The 17,233-nt window shown below is 42.4% G+C and overlaps 1 protein-coding gene across 1 annotated transcript in view; it reads right to left on the reverse strand.

The window, feature by feature from the left end:
- The window catches only part of LOC117395374 (tyrosine-protein phosphatase non-receptor type 22-like), a 41,007-nt gene that overhangs the window by 2,690 nt on the left and 21,084 nt on the right, over positions 1-17,233 (reverse strand). The window contains exons 17-26 of the mRNA XM_059004992.1: positions 13,399-13,461; positions 12,954-13,084; positions 12,618-12,645; positions 11,474-11,536; positions 11,029-11,159; positions 10,693-10,720; positions 9,552-9,614; positions 9,108-9,238; positions 7,580-7,648; positions 7,192-7,301 (exon numbers count right to left, since the gene is read on the reverse strand). Coding sequence (XP_058860975.1) covers positions 7,192-7,301; positions 7,580-7,648; positions 9,108-9,238; positions 9,552-9,614; positions 10,693-10,720; positions 11,029-11,159; positions 11,474-11,536; positions 12,618-12,645; positions 12,954-13,084; positions 13,399-13,461 — 817 coding nt within the window. The remainder of the gene's footprint in view (positions 1-7,191; positions 7,302-7,579; positions 7,649-9,107; positions 9,239-9,551; positions 9,615-10,692; positions 10,721-11,028; positions 11,160-11,473; positions 11,537-12,617; positions 12,646-12,953; positions 13,085-13,398; positions 13,462-17,233) is intronic.

A 17,233-nucleotide genomic window follows, 5' to 3' on the forward strand; every position in this document is an offset into this window, starting at 1 on the left:
TGAGGGCTCACCTTAGTGTCCCTGTTGATGAAAGTTCCTGCCTGGAGGGTGCTGTATAAGCTTCCCTTGCCTAAGCGCTCCGAGACCTGCAGTGGAGAGTGCTGCATGGCATTTTTGCCACAAACCGTTATCTTAGCCGAGTGGAACCGGGGGGTCGTGTCCAGTGCCCCTTCTGTCCCGCGGAAGAGACTGTTTTCCATTTGTTTGTGGATTGCCCTCGGCTGCAGCCCTTCTTTTTTGTTTTTAGAGAACCTGCTGGCTTCCTTGGGGGTTACTTTTACTAAAACTTTTTTTTTGTTTTTATTGTAAAGTATAGTTTTGCACGGAGGGATAGGTGCTCATTGGTTAACTTTGTCCTTGGTCAGGCGAAATTAGCTATTTTAAAATCCCGAAAAAATAAGATTTTAGCCACTGGTTTTATAAATCCTATTAGTGTTTTTTAGGATCCTGATGGTCTCAAGGATCAAGATGGAATTTGCTTATTTTTAAAATGGTGCAACAACCTGGACAATTTTGAGAGACGTGTTGGTGCATTGGGGGAGGGGGGGGTGGTGCCGTGACTGAGGAGGGGCAGCTTGTTATGCTCTTGTGAGAAACTATGAAAGACTAAGATCTCATTTAACTGGATTTTTTGAAACTGGGATGAGAAATGTTGGATTTTGTTATGGTTTTTTTTTTGCACCAGTGTTTTTTTTTTGTTTTGGCTTTATTTAGTTTTTATAATTGTTTTCTAATTTATAGAATAAAGGGATTTTAAAAAGTCAAAGTCTCTCTCTCTCTCTCGCTTTTCCACTCGGTGTGACGACATATTCATGTGACAGACATGGACCAATCAAAACGCGAGACTGTTATGCGGTTCCATCCCAAAAACCGGGGCCTGTTGTCATACCTCTATTTTTCTGTGAGTCTGTGTGAAGATGCTTTCGTCTGGGTTAAGGGGTGTGTAATACACGCTAGATCAGCTAAAGTGGCATTTTATATATGAAAGTGAAAGAGAGAGAGAGAGAGAGCGGCATCTGGTGTGTGTGCCACATCTAGTTTCCCTTTCTTCAATACACTGCAATACACTGCTGTCCACTAGGCGGCGGGTGGGGCACCTTACCAATACAAATAGTAGAATAGCAGCCCCTTCACACAGACTAATCAGATAATACAAAATAATGCTTGAGTGATTGCAGTAGGGAGCACTGTGAATATTAAACCACATGTATTTGAAGCTGCTCACCTCCTTTAGTAGACTGTGACGCACTTTCGGACTGAAGAGTAAAGCCAGCGCTTGTGGGTTTTTTTTTAATTCCCCCCCCCCCCCCCCCCCCCCCGGGTATCTAACCCTCTCTCTCTCTCTCTCTCTCTCTCTCTCTCTCTCTCTCTCTCTCTCTCTCTCCTCTCTCTCTCTCTCTCTCCTCTCTCTCATCTCTCTCTCTCTCTCTCTCTCTCCTCTCTCTCTCCTCTCTCTCTCTCTCTCTCCTCTCTCTCTCTCTCTCTCCTCTCTCTCTCTCTCTCCTCTCTCTCTCTCTCTCCTCCTCTCTCTCTCTCTCTCTCTCTCTCTCCTCTCTGATCATAAACAGTGACCTGGTTGATTTACTAATGAGTCCTAAAAGCAAAGCCGATGTAACGACTTACTGGTGAAAGCAAGCAAGCAAGACAAAAAAATGTACGCTGATCGCCTGGGGGCTCTGAAAGCTTCTTGTAAAGACTGTATTCATGTTGTCTTTTTGAACAGAAAAAAAGGTTCTTCTTGTTCAATCTCGAGGTATGACACAGGCCCGGTTTTGGGGATGGAACCGCATAACAGTCTCGCGTTTTGATTGGTCCATGTCTGTCACATGAATATGTCGTCACACGAGTGGAAAAGCTTGCAGGCATTTTTAACATTGTGATCAGAGAGAGAGAGATCTGCTTTCCACAACCTTTCCATTAAAATATAATGTGGTATTACGCTGTACTGATATAACAAACTATGGGTGATTACTTTATATGAATTATCATGTTATGCACGAATGTAAGAATTGGCTTTCTGTGGTGGTGTACTTTTTTCTTTCAAGTAGCATATATCTATAATTGTTTTTGCGATATATTTTAATATAAAATGTATACACTATTGCAGTTTTGTTACAGGATACATTAGTTTATCTCTAATGTAATCACATTTTTACATATAGACTGCCCCTGTTTTCATTTACGTCGCAAATTCTGGGCCGCTTTGCTTTTCAGATAATGTCCCAAATTCTGGGCCGATTTGGTTTGCAGATAACGTCCCAAATTCTGGGCCGCTCTGATAACATCCCAATTTCTGGGCTGCTCTGGTTTTGAGATAACGTCCCGAATTCTGCATTTTCGAATTCAGTTTTTGAGATATTCTGTTTAGCTGACAGCCGAGTTTCTAAGTCATGCATGCACAGTTTACCATAAACTGGACCGTTAATTCATTTAAGAGTAACCCTTAGTACATGAATCAAAGTTAATGTATTTTTTACTCTCCCAGAAAACATTTAGGAACATGGTATACCAAAAAAAAGGACATCTCATTTGCTTATGTAATGTCCATCAATATATAGTGAGGCGTAGGGGTTTATCAGAACTTCTGGGTTGAAGAGACCAGTGCCCTTCAACAACTTCAGATAAATCCTATTGTATTGCATTAGTCAACATTTCCCTTATCTATTCCTGATAGTTTATACTGTAGGTCAGGGGTATTCAACCTTTTTTTGAAAGTGTACACCTTCTGTCTGGAGGTTTCAGCTCGAGTACCCCTTTACAATTTTCGCTCAACTGAACGGTACATCAGTTACAATAAAATGGAGAATAATCTGATGACCCCCCCCCCCGCCGTTTATTTAATAAATCTGGGTGACAAACTGCTGGTTTAGGACAGAACAACAAACAGTAGGCTTAATTCTTAAAACTTTTAACTACAAGTATTTGGATGCACAGAATTAAAAAGACAAGTATTGGGTTGACGGCCTTTTTTAAATTTTGACAGCCTTTTGTAAAAGTGAAGGCCTTTTGATACCCAGCATACACTGCAATACCCAGCAAAGTTATACACTGATATTCTGATAGGACAGCAATTCAAATGAAGTTTGTAATTGTTTGTGTTCCTCAAATACACAATAAAAAGTGATATTTATAGGGTATACAGTTATACAGCGATACAGTGGTTTTGGACATCTAAGAACAGGTACTGCGAGCATCTGGATTCATACTCGGAGGTACTCTGTAGCCTCCTGGGACATTCACAGCTTGTTTGACACCCTCTTGTAGTTGTCCGTTGCTGCATATAAAGCAAAATGCTGTTTGTCAATCTCTCTTTTTTCTTATAAATCAGTCTTTGCAGGAATCATTCTGAAAACACTTGAATCAGTTAGGGACTACCAGTCTGACACTACAGGTCTTTAAATTGCAGTACCAATTTGCAAGTTGCTAAGTGGTTGCATTCCTCAAATTAGCACTGCAAAGTGATATCTTAAAGAATAGGGTATATAGTGCTTTTTTTCGCCTCTCCTTGCTTTTGGTGCAAAACTGTGCTCCGATACAGTCAAGCTGATACTGTGATCACAAAACACTTGGAATGGACTTAAATTGGTGCCTCTGTACTCTTTTTAGATGCACAACAATCTTAGTTAAAGAAAATGGGTTCCTTCGAGTTCGTAAGACCCACGACCGCCATTAGCTGAGCCTTACCCCGATGGTGTTTTTATAATGGCATTTACCATAGGGAAGGGGGTGGTCTCTTATCGTACCCGTATCTCCACGACCCCTGGGCCAACAAACTCAGAAGGACATTCTTTGCGTACACAAGAGTCTTAGCTAAAGAAAGACATCGGCCACGGGTTCAAACGCCACCCCACCGCCAGATGGTGGGCGTTGCCCCAAAGGGGTTTTATAATGGGATTTCCCATAGACATTTTTCAGGGTGCTATATCTCGGGTTCCGGGGGTCCCCGAGACTTGGAAATCGGTACGGAGGTCCACCTCGGGGCCCCTGTCGATCCCTCCAAGCGACATGTCCCCAGCTAGAAAGGACACCAGTTCAGACTTTTTTTTGCCAACCTGGAGCTCAAATGTGAAAATTTGTTGAAAATGTAGCATTTGAAAACGGGTGGCTCTCTGTGAAAGAGGGACCCCAGACATGACCCTAGGAAGTTCAACCCGGTTTCTAGGCCCCGGGGTCATGGAGATATGACCCCAAAAAGGGTAGTTTTTGGACATTTATGACAGGGCGTATCTCGGGTTCTGTGGGGGTAAGGAACTTGATTTTTTTTGCATTGGGGCCCCATGGGGCCCCGCACCAGGAGTCACCATTTTCATGGTTCAAATGCCAGGACGGCTTGGTAAAGTGAATTTTTTCGTCATGAGTTTTTGGGTGAACCACCACACCGTTTAAGGGGGTGGTTTGGGGTGCTCCCCTGAGTCTATATCACTTTGAATGGTGGTTCTAAGTGCTCGGGTTCGAGAGATATGCCTGAAAATGTGTTTTATAACACTGCCATAGACATGAATGGGGCTGAATACCCGAAAATATATTTTGCAAAGAATTGCTACGGTGGGTGTATGCGTGCAGGGGTTGCATGGTGGTGTGTGCGTGTAGGGGTTGCATTGTGGTGTGTGCGTGCAGGGGTTGCATGGTGGTGTGTGCGTGTAGGGGTTGCATGGTGGTGTGTGCGTGTAGGGGTTGCATGGTGGTGTGTGCGTGTAGGGGTTGCATGGTGGTGTGTGCGTGTAGGGGTTGCATGGTGGTGTGTGCATGCAGGGGTTGCATGGTGGTGTGTGCGTGCAGGGGTCACATGGTGGTGTATGCATGTAGGGGTTGCATGGTGGTGTGTGCATGCAGGGGTTGCATGGTGGTGTGTGCGTGTAGGGGTTGCATGGTGGGTGTATGCGTGCAGGGGTTACATAGTGGTGTGTGCGTGCAGGGGTTGCATGGTGGGTGTATGCGTGCAGGGGTTGCATGGTGGGTGTATGCGTGCAGGGGTTGCATGGTGGTGTGTGCGTGCCAGGGTTGCATGGTGGTACACGTGTGTGGAGGGGAATTGGAGTTCAGGTTTTGCGCACAAGAGGGGCGGGGAAAAGACTGGGAAGGGTAGGGTAAAAGAATTTCCCTCACTTTATGATTTTATTTTGTGATTATTTAATTATTGTAAAAATAAACTGCCTTCATCTACTCACAGTTGCAGTCTCATTTCTGTCCAAAAATAACCTGAAACACTACAATATACTGATGGACGTTACATAAGAAGACGAGATGTCCTTTTTTCGAAATACCATTTTCCTTCCCAAAAAATGTGTTTTAATATTAGCCTTTAATAAAGGAAAACGACTGCTTTAATTAATTTTCATGTATCTATTTCAGTGCAATGTAGTTTCTTCATGTAATAAGAAATACGTTTTTTTAACATTTACATTTTTGTTTTTTTCATAAAAAAAAAAAGATTTCTGGGGAGAGTAAAAAATTCATGAACTTTGATTCATGTACTAAGGGTTACTCTCAAATGAATTAACGGTCCAGTTTATGGTAAACTGGTAAACTGTGCATGCATGACTTAAAAACTCGGCTGTCAGCTGATTCCCCAAAACTGGGCTGAATTCGGAAATGCAAAGCGGCCCAGAATTTGGGATGTTATCTAAAAACCAAAGCGGCCCAGAATTTGGGATGTTATCTAAAAACCAAAGTGGCCCAGAATTTGGGATGTTATCTAAAAACCAAAGCGGCCCAGAATTTGGGATGTTATCTAAAAACCAAAGCGGCCCAGAATCTGGGACGTTATCTGAAAACCAAGGCGGCCCAGAATTTGGGACGTAAATGAAAACAGGGGCAGGCATGCATGCATGCACACACACGCACGCACAATTAACAATTAAAACATTACATTAAAAACAGTCTAATACAGAATTTCATAAAACAGAAATTAGAAAAGAGATAAACAATGTGGTTTTAATTATAAAACAGCTAGTTTGTAGAAATAGAACAATTAAGAGAGTCTAAAACAAACATTTACTAAAATTAGGATTAAAAAGGACAAAAAGAAAGTGCAGCTTTAATTATAAAATAGGAACACTAAAATAGAAAAGCTATTTTGTAAAAATACGTTTTCAATCTTGACTTAAAAACAGTACAAGTCCCAGCTTCCCTGACTGCAGAAGGCAGAGCATTCCAGAATGGAGGAGCTTCACATGAAAAGGCCCTTCCTCACATATTTGTATTCACCCTGGCATAACCAGCAGCCCCGCATCCTGTGATCTGAGAGTGAGGGTAGGAGTATACGGGGTCAATTACTCCTGTGAGTAACTGAAATCCATTCAGGGTCTTAGAAGTTAAAAGCCAGTGCAAAGAAGCCAACACAGGGCTATGTTCACTTGTTTTGGTTTTAGTCAGAATTCTAGCAGCAGTGTTCTGAATGAGCTGTAAGCAGGATACCACACGTTTTGGGATACCAGAGAAAAGTGCATTACAGTAATCATTTCTTGATGAAACCAAGGCATGCATCAGTATTTCAGCATCAGATTCAGAAATAATAGGCCTAAATTTAGCAAATTATAAAAGGATTACTTTAGTAACTTCCCTACCCACTGATCCAATAACTGTGGTGCCTTTGAAAGAGACAATCTTAACATGATATTTGATTCCCAGACTAATATGTTTCTCAGCTGTGTGAGGAAGGTTTAACGTTTTCAAACTTGACATTGGTTCCCCTGCCACACGACAGATTAAATGGCTCAGAAGCAAACTCGAAACACCAATACACACTCTTGTTGGCATAAAATCAATTGTCTTTCTTATTTTGTGCCCCAAAAATCTTTATATTTGCCTTCCTTTACATGCACTAAAGGCTGAGCAGGGAATAGTTTGTACAGTTTTTCACTTGCAGACGAATCCGACAAATTGGAAACAAAAATGCTGCTGGTAATAATGAAAAGATCGCACTGTAATAAAAGTCAAGTAGACAAATATTTCAGCTTGTGTCTTCTTCAGTGTATTAAGTAAGTCTCCCTTAGAATTGTGATTGAGCATTTTAAATGCATTGAGACAGGCGGTCCGAACTGTACATTGATATGACCAGAGATGTGATGCACCTAACACAATAAGGCGGCTCTCTTATTGTATAAAGGGAAACATTATTAATCATGTTGGGCCTCGTTTTCAAAGCTGTTTCGGGGAGATTTGAAACGCAGCTCATTCATGACTCGTTACCTTAGACCTTGCGAAGCCAGACAGTGACAGTTTTGAACCAGATTTCTCATCTGGCTGGACTGGCACCATGGCTGAGTTGGGGGGTCTGTTAGCTCCAGGTAGTTGTTCACCTGATAGAAAAGATACACAATTAACAAGTAGATTCAGATGTCATTTTAATGGCTTTTTAAATGTTTAAATTATGCTTGCAATCATCACTGGGCTCTACTCTGTAGATCTGTCACTCCAGTTTTGAGTGATTTCACTGGTTTGGAGCTTCTTTAAATTTGTATGGAGGATCCAGACCAGGCTGGCACTGAACATGTGACAGGTAATAACTAAGACAACTAGAAACTCACCGCAGTGCAGCGTGACACATAACTAAAAGATTTTACACATGGTTACTTACCATTCCCTCTGAGAACCCATTCAGATGCTGTGCTGAGAGGGGTAGGTACAGGGGCAACAGAAAGGGGCACTGAAGGAAAAGCATGCAGTTACTAGGAGACTCTGTGAAAGGAATTGCACTGCACTATCTGTAACCTCTGTTACACATCATCATGTACATTGCATTGCACAGTTCTGAAAGCTTCGTCACTGACAGCAGAGACAGGGATCCTCTATATATGCATGTTCAGAATGAGCACCCAAGAGTGCAACGCTGCCCTTTGATGGAGACGGGGTGTAGGTTCCAGACCCTCACAATTCTCTGTGTAAAAAAGTGCCTCCTTTTTCTGTTCTGAATGCCCCTTTATCTCATCTCCATTGGTGATCCTTGGTCCTTGTTTATTTTTTCAGGTAGAAAGAGTCCCCTGGGTCGACATTGTCAATACTTTTTAGGATTTTGAATGCTTGAATCAGATCACCGCGTAGTCTTCTTTGTTCAAGACTGAATAGATTCAATTCTTTAAGCCTGTCTGCATACGACATGCCTTTTAAACCCGGGATAATTCTGGTTGCTCTTCTTTGCACTCTTTCTAGAGCAGCAATATCCTTTTTGTAACGAGGTGACCAGAACTGAACACAATATTCTAGATGAGGTCTTACTAATGCACTGTAAAGTTTTAACATTGCTTCCCTTGATTTAAATTCAACACTTTTTACAATATATCCGAGCATCTTGTTGGCCTTTTTTATAGCTTCCACACATTGTCTAGATGAAGGGTAGCAATTCAGTATTTAATCCATGTGCATGCATTTCCTTGAATCCCTACTGCGTTCAGTTTGAGAATGAATCTTTTCTGCGGGACTTTGTCAAACGCTTTCTGGAAATCTAAATAAACCATGTCGTATGCTTTGCAATTATCCATCATGTACGAGAGAATAAAGTATTGCTGCACTTAAAATATCCAGCACTATTTTTATGTATTTATTTATTTTAACCAGAACTACACAGAATGTGGCTCATAATGCTTTCGTCTCTGACACCCACTTCCTCAGAGATTGTTGTACCATTTCAGGCATTCTAAATTGGGTAAATACAGTAGCTTGGTGTCTTAAAATATCTCTGCAGGATTTTCCTGCACTGAAAGTTGCAGAGATGCGGGAGCAACTTGGAAAACGTGTGATTTCTGCGATCCCACGCTGAAATTCAAGCCCTGTGATATAATGGCTTCCTTTTCTTTGCTGAAGGTACTGACGATGGCATGCTCAGTAGAAGCAACGTGGTCTTTTGTACAGCCGTGTTTTGTTAAATTGACTTTTAAAAGATTTCTTTGCGGCAGTACAATAACTACAGTTATTTTGTGTCGTCTGCAGATTTAACAGGTTTGCTTACTATACCAGAATCTAAGTCATTAATGTAGATTAGGAATAGCAGAGGACCTAATACTGATCCCTGTGGTACACCACTGGTTACCTCACTCCATTTTGAGGTTTCCATGGGTTTCATTGGTCAGTTACATTTCTTTTGCTCAGTGATTTCATTGGTCAGTTACCTTGCTTCTGCTCATTGATTTCTCTGGTTCTAAAAAGGTCTTTGGTTGAGGATTCCCGCACCATTCCGAAGACATTCCCACTCTTAATGTGTCTGTGGAAGGCTGGGGCTGGAGGGCTGGGCTCAGAGAACCTGGGACAAAGAGGAGGGAGGGTTTGGTCACAGGTTCAGCCAATGTGATGTGCACATCTTTCAGGGTAGCAATTCAGTATTTTTTATGTCTGCTAACTGGGGTTTCAATCAAACATATAATCATACTAGTAAATGTGAGTTTTTTTTCTTTTTCAGAAAGATCCTTGCATATGAGTTAAGTATCTTATGTTGTGAGGCCATGGATGCAATTCTAAAAGCCAAATGTATGAATATTCCTGTTGTCTAATTACCAACAGGCTTAGCATCTCAAAAGTAACAGAGTGGGAATGAAACCAGGTCTTTGTCTACTCACTGGCCAGCACAAATGACTCTGGTGTTCTTTCAGGTAGAGGGGGAGTGGATGGAGGCGGAGACTCTGAGAAAAGAAACAAACAGAAGAAATCTATTGCAGGGTGTGACAGAAAGACAATGATTCTTGGTGGTAAATCTCCCTCCCAACCTGTGAGGGCACTAAGTAATGAGAACAGAGTACCTTAGACTGCTTGGCATGAAACTTTGTTCCGAGGGTTAAAAGGAAGTTGGTCATTTTGAAAAGGGGCGGAGCTTTGGTACATTAACTCATCGACCCGGAAGGGAAATGATGTGGCTGCCGTGGATTGGAGGAGCGGCTGCAATCGTTTACCAAGGGGTCATGAGTGACTGTATTAGTAGGGGTCGAAGAGACGTAATCTGTTCCTTCGTTTTGGTTAATGAAAAAGAACCCGGAAGGACCTGTGTTTGGTGTATCTGTATCGTGAGTGTTTGTTTGTTTGTTTTGTCTAATTGTTACTTGTTATTATTAGACAGCTAACACATTCCGGAGCTGTCTCCAGAGGCCAGCACAAATCCGGAACAGCACTGCACTTATATCACAAATAACTGTTTTTGCACCACGAGCACTAATTCACGCACTAACGGACTTGTGTAAGTGTTTTGTGTTTCGTTTGGGTGTACAATAAAGACACACAAACCCATTAAACAACTTTGCACCTGGATTATAATTGTCTGTCTGTTCATTGATCACTTGCACCTGCACACTGTGAACCACTTTGCCACACAGGTCCATTACACAGCCTACCTGCAGCAGTGCACTGCCATCCTACAAGACTCATTACACAGCCTGCCTCAGCAGTGCACTGCCGCCCTACAAGACTCGGTACACTGCTATAGACCAATGCTGTGGCACGACCCTGCAGTATTACTACAATAAACTGCAGTGTCAGGACATGCAGCATGATGATACTAGCTCTCTCATAAAATCAATCTGGCTACCTTGCCTCACATGTTTATTAACAGTTATGCTGTCCGGTGCTACTCCACGTGTATTTCACAACATTACCTTGCAGATTAAAGCTGTAGATTAAATACAGACCAGAAGTAACATTTTCAGGAAGTAAACACAGATGCCATGCATTAACAGTGAAAAAACAAAAATATGTTTGCACTTAACTTACCCAGGTTTGAAGTTCTAAATTTTAAACTCTGAAAAATAAAAACATTGACACCATTAAGTACCTTTTCTTTTACATGTTTTCACTGTTCCGGATCTACTGAGTTGAATGAGCAGTCAACACAGTTAACTTGCTTCTGCTCAGTGATTTCATTGGTCAGTTACCTTGCTTGTGTTCATTGATTTCATTGGTCAGTTACCTTGCTTGTGTTCATTGATTTCATTGGTCAGTTACCTTGCTTCTGCTCAGTGATTTCATTGGTCAGTTACCTTGCTTCTGCTCATTGATTTCATTGGTCAGTTACCTTGCTTCTGCTCACTGATTTCATTGGTCAGTTACCTTGCTTCTGCTCATTGATTTCTCTGGTTCTAAAAAGGTCTTTGGTTGAGGATTCCCGCACCATTCCGAAGACATTCCCACTCTTAACGTGTCTGTGGAAGGCTGGGGCTGGAGGGCTGGGCTCAGAGAACCTGAGACAAAGAGGAGGGAGGGTTTGGTCAGCAGGTTCAGCCAATGTGATGTGCGCATCTTGCAGGGTAGCAATTCAGTATTTTTTATGTCTGCTAACTGGGGTTTCAGTCAAACATATGATCATACTAGTAAATGTGAGTTTTTTTTCTTTTTCAGAAAGCTCCTTGCATATGAGTTAAGTATCTTATGTTGTGAGGCCATGGATGCAATTCTAAAAGCCAAATGTATAAATATTCCTGTTGTCTAATTACCAACAGGCTTAGCATCTCAAAAGTAACAGAGTGGGAATGAAACCAGGTCTTTGTCTACTCACTGGCCAGCACAAATGACTCTGGTGTTCTTTCAGGTAGAGGGGGAGTGGATGGAGGCGGAGACTCTGAGAAAAGAAACAAACAGAAGAAATCTATTGCAGGGTGTGACAGAAAGACAATGATTCTTGGTGGTAAATCTCCCTCCCAACCTGTGAGGGTGCTAAGTAACGGGAACAGAGTACTCTGGACTGCTTGGCCTGACACTTCGTTCCGAGGGTTAAAAGGAAGTTGGTCATTTAGAAAAGGGGCGGAGCTTCGGTACATTAACTCATCGACCCGGAAGGGAAATGATGTGGCAGCTGTGGATTGGAGGAGCCGCTGCAATCGTTTACCAAGGGGTCATGAGTGACTGTATTAGTAGGGGTCGAAGAGACGTAATCTGTTCCTTCGTTTTGGTTAATGAAAAAGAACCCGGAAGGACCTGTGTTTGGTGTATCTTTATTGTGAGTGTTTGTTTGTTTGTTTTGTCTAATTGTTACTTGTTATTATTAGACAGTTAACATGTTCCGGAGCTGTAGCCAGAGGCCAGCACAAATCCAGAACAGCACTGCACTTATATCACAAATAACTGTTTTTGCACCACAAGCACTAATTCACGCACTAACGGACTTGTGTATGTGTTTTGTGTTTCGTTTGGGTGTACAATAAAGACACTGGACATACAAACCCATTAAACAACTTTGCACTTGGATTATAATTGTCTGTTCATTGATCACTTGCACCTGCACACTGTGAACCACTTTGCCACACAGGGCCATTACACAGCCTACCTGCAGCAGTGCACTGCCATCCTACAAGACTCATTACACAGCCTGCCTCAGCAGTGCACTGCCGCCCTACAAGACTCGGTACACTGCTATAGACCAATGCTGTGGCACGACCCTGCAGTATTACTACAATAAACTGCAGTGTCAGGACATGCAGCATGATGATACTAGCTCTCTCATAAAATCAATCTGGCTACCTTGCCTCACATGTTTATTAACAGTTATGCTGTCCGGTGCTACTCCACGTGTATTTCACAACATTACCTTGCAGATTAAAGCTGTAGATTAAATACAGACCAGAAGTAACATTTTCAGGAAGTAAACACAGATGCCATGCATTAACAGTGAAAAAACAAAAATATGTTTGCACTTAACTTACCCAGGTTTGAAGTTCTAAATTTTAAACTCTGAAAAATAAAAACATTGACACCATTAAGTACCTTTTCTTTTACATGTTTTCACTGTTCCGGATCTACTGAGTTGAATGAGCAGTCAACACAGTTAACTTGCTTCTGCTCAGTGATTTCATTGGTCAGTTACCTTGCTTGTGTTCATTGATTTCATTGGTCAGTTACCTTGCTTGTGTTCATTGATTTCATTGGTCAGTTACCTTGCTTCTGCTCAGTGATTTCATTGGTCAGTTACCTTGCTTCTGCTCATTGATTTCATTGGTCAGTTACCTTGCTTCTGCTCACTGATTTCATTGGTCAGTTACCTTGCTTCTGCTCATTGATTTCTCTGGTTCTAAAAAGGTCTTTGGTTGAGGATTCCCGCACCATTCCGAAGACATTCCCACTCTTAACGTGTCTGTGGAAGGCTGGGGCTGGAGGGCTGGGCTCAGAGAACCTGAGACAAAGAGGAGGGAGGGTTTGGTCAGCAGGTTCAGCCAATGTGATGTGCGCATCTTGCAGGGTAGCAATTCAGTATTTTTTATGTCTGCTAACTGGGGTTTCAGTCAAACATATGATCATACTAGTAAATGTGAGTTTTTTTTCTTTTTCAGAAAGCTCCTTGCATATGAGTTAAGTATCTTATGTTGTGAGGCCATGGATGCAATTCTAAAAGCCAAATGTATAAATATTCCTGTTGTCTAATTACCAACAGGCTTAGCATCTCAAAAGTAACAGAGTGGGAATGAAACCAGGTCTTTGTCTACTCACTGGCCAGCACAAATGACTCTGGTGTTCTTTCAGGTAGAGGGGGAGTGGATGGAGGCGGAGACTCTGAGAAAAGAAACAAACAGAAGAAATCTATTGCAGGGTGTGACAGAAAGACAATGATTCTTGGTGGTAAATCTCCCTCCCAACCTGTGAGGGTGCTAAGTAACGGGAACAGAGTACTCTGGACTGCTTGGCCTGACACTTCGTTCCGAGGGTTAAAAGGAAGTTGGTCATTTAGAAAAGGGGCGGAGCTTCGGTACATTAACTCATCGACCCGGAAGGGAAATGATGTGGCAGCTGTGGATTGGAGGAGCCGCTGCAATCGTTTACCAAGGGGTCATGAGTGACTGTATTAGTAGGGGTCGAAGAGACGTAATCTGTTCCTTCGTTTTGGTTAATGAAAAAGAACCCGGAAGGACCTGTGTTTGGTGTATCTTTATTGTGAGTGTTTGTTTGTTTGTTTTGTCTAATTGTTACTTGTTATTATTAGACAGTTAACATGTTCCGGAGCTGTAGCCAGAGGCCAGCACAAATCCAGAACAGCACTGCACTTATATCACAAATAACTGTTTTTGCACCACAAGCACTAATTCACGCACTAACGGACTTGTGTATGTGTTTTGTGTTTCGTTTGGGTGTACAATAAAGACACTGGACATACAAACCCATTAAACAACTTTGCACTTGGATTATAATTGTCTGTTCATTGATCACTTGCACCTGCACACTGTGAACCACTTTGCCACACAGGGCCATTACACAGCCTACCTGCAGCAGTGCACTGCCACACTATAAGAGTCATTACACAGCCTGCCTGCAGCAAGGCACTGCCATCCTACAAGACTCATTACACAGCCTGCCTGCAGCAAGGCAATGCCATCCTACAAGACTCATTACACAGCCTGCCTGCAGCAAGGCACTGCCATCCTACAAGACTCATTACACAGCCTGCCTGCAGCAAGGCAATGCCATCCTACAAGACTCATTACACAGCCTGCCTGCAGCAAGGCACTGCCGCCCTACAAGACTCGGTAAACTGCTATAGACCAATGCTGTGGCACGACCCTGCAGTATTGCTACAATAAACTGCAGTGTCAGGACATGCATCATGATGATACTAGCTCTCTCATAAAATCAATCTGGCTACCTTGCCTCACATGTTTATTAACAGTTATGCTGTCCGGTGCTACTCCACGTGTATTTCACAACATTACCTTGCAGATTAAAGCTGTAGATTAAATACAGATCAGAAGTAACATTTTCAGGAAGTAAACACAGATGCCATGCATTAACAGTGAAAAAATAAAAATAGGTTTGCACTTAACTTACCCAGGTTTGAAGTTCTAAATTTTAAACTCTGAAAAATAAAAACATTGACACCATTAAGTACCTTTTCTTTTACATGTTTTCACTGTTCCGAATCTCCTGAGTTGAATGAGCAGTCAACACAGTTACCTTGCTTCTGCTCATTGATTTCATTGGTCAGTTACCTTGCTTCTGCTCACTGATTTCATTGGTCAGTTACCTTGCTTCTGCTCACTGATTTCATTGGTCAGTTACCTTGCTTCTGCTCACTGATTTCATTGGTCAGTTACCTTGCTTCTGCTCATTGATTTCATTGGTCAGTTACCTTGCTTCTGCACATTGATTTCATTGGTCAGTTACCTTGCTTGTGTTCATTGATTTCATTAGTCAGTTACCTTGCTTCTGCACATTGATTTCATTGGTCAGTTACCTTGCTTCTGCTCAGTGATTTCATTGGTCAGTTACCTTGCTTCTGCTCATTGATTTCTCTGGTTCTAAAAAGGTCTTTGGTTGAGGATTCCCGCACCATTCCGAAGACATTCCCACTCTTAACGTGTCTGTGGAAGGCTGGGGCTAGAGGGCTGGGCTCAGAAAACCTGGGACAAAGAGGAGGGAGGGTTTGGTCAACAGGTTCAGCCAATGTGATGTGCACATCTTGCAGGGTAGCAATTCAGTTTTCCTGTTTTCATGGGAGTTATATATCAGAATCAAAATTTAATAGTTATTTGGTTGCATGCAGCCATGAGCTATTTCAAGTAGTAGTCTTATTTGGATTACATTGTCACAGCATAAACTGCAATTTTACAATATAGTAATTAAAGAAATGTAAATGAAACTTAAGCTCGCTACACACCAGAAGCGATGCGATAGAACCTATACCTTTGATAAGTATCTGTCACGCCACAGGCGACACAAGAAGCGATGCGGGAGTGACGCAAAATAAATAGGATTGACCAATCAGAGACAGCTTTAATGCATAGTGTGCACCAAGGCGAAGCAGTATCCAAAATGACAGAGGAATAAATGATACTTGCTGGAGAGATGAAAGGTAATATATGGGAGTCTATTTTTAAGAACTCGATAAACCTGGTATGTATGATTTATTGCTGGTATGTATGGTTTATGTTGAAATACAGTCAGAGAGATACTCATGTTGACGAATATAGTCTTCAATATATGTCTTGATCATAGTTTTGTCCATAGCAATTTTTATATCGTTTTCAAATCTATCAGATTGTGTGTGTGTGTGTGTGTGTGTGTTATTTCAGGTGTGTGTGGTCATGTCACTGCGTAAGTATCTTGTCGGCCGATGAAAAATCTGGTGTGTAGCAGCATGTACACTGCAAAATCAAAAGTGCCCTTTAAAAGGCAAAAAATAGCAGTTATTTATTTAGTGCCTTATTGTTTCATTCTTTCCTCTGATTATTACCAGGCTCAGCAGCTCAGAGTACTCACTCTCTTTGCTGGTGAGCACAAATGACTTCAGAGTTCTTTCACGGAGTGTGTGAGAGTCTGTGAAAAGAAACATTCATATGAACCTTTTTAAGAGAGATCACTTCAGAGAGATCATTTCAGATAGATCATTCAGTGCACTGACCTGGGGTTAAGATAGAGTTGTAATGACTCAGTCAGGGACTCCACAAGTCACAATCTTTGGTGACTTGACTCGACTCAAATCATTGTCATCAAATGACTCGACTCGAGTCCCTTCTCAAAAGACTTTACTCGACTCGAGTCCCTGCAAGAAAAGACTCGACTTGACTCGAGGCCCTGCTCAAAAGACTCAACTCGACTCGAGGCCCTGCAAGAAAAGACTTGACTCGAGTCCCTGCAAGAAAAGACTCGACTCGAGTCCCTGCAAGAAAAGACTCGACTCGACTCGAGGCCCTGCAAGAAAAGACTCGACTCGACTCGAGGCCCTGCAAGAAAAGACTCAAATCAACTCGAGGCCCTGCAAGAAAAGACTTGACTCGACTCGAGGCCCTGCAAGAAAAGACTCGACTCGAGTCCCTGCAAGAAAAGACTCGAATCAACTCGAGGCCCTGCAAGAAAAGACTCGACTCGACTCGAGTTCCTGCAAGAAAAGACTCGACTCGAGGCCCTGCAAGAAAAGACTCGACTCGAGTCCCTGCAAGAAAAGACTCGAATCAACTCGAGGCCCTGCAAGAAAAGACTCGACTCGACTTGAGTCCCTGCAAGAAAAGACTTGAATCAACTCGAGGCCCTGCAAGAAAAGACTTGACTCGACTCGAGTCCCTGCAAGAAAAGACTCGACTCGAGTCCCTGCAAGAAAAGACTCGACTCGAGTCCCTGCAAGAAAAGACTCGAATCAACTCGAGGCCCTGCAAGAAAAGACTCGACTCGACTTGAGTCCCTGCAAGAAAAGACTCGAATCAACTCGAGGCCCTGCAAGAAAAGACTCGACTCGACTCGAGGCCCTGCAAGAAAAGATTCGACTCGAGTCCCTGCAAGAAAAGATTCGACTCGAGTCCCTGCAAGAAAAGACTCGACTCGAGTCCCTGCAAGAAAA

This window comes from Acipenser ruthenus, chromosome 30, assembly GCF_902713425.1.
Source record: "Acipenser ruthenus chromosome 30, fAciRut3.2 maternal haplotype, whole genome shotgun sequence".
NCBI lineage: Eukaryota > Metazoa > Chordata > Actinopteri > Acipenseriformes > Acipenseridae > Acipenser > Acipenser ruthenus.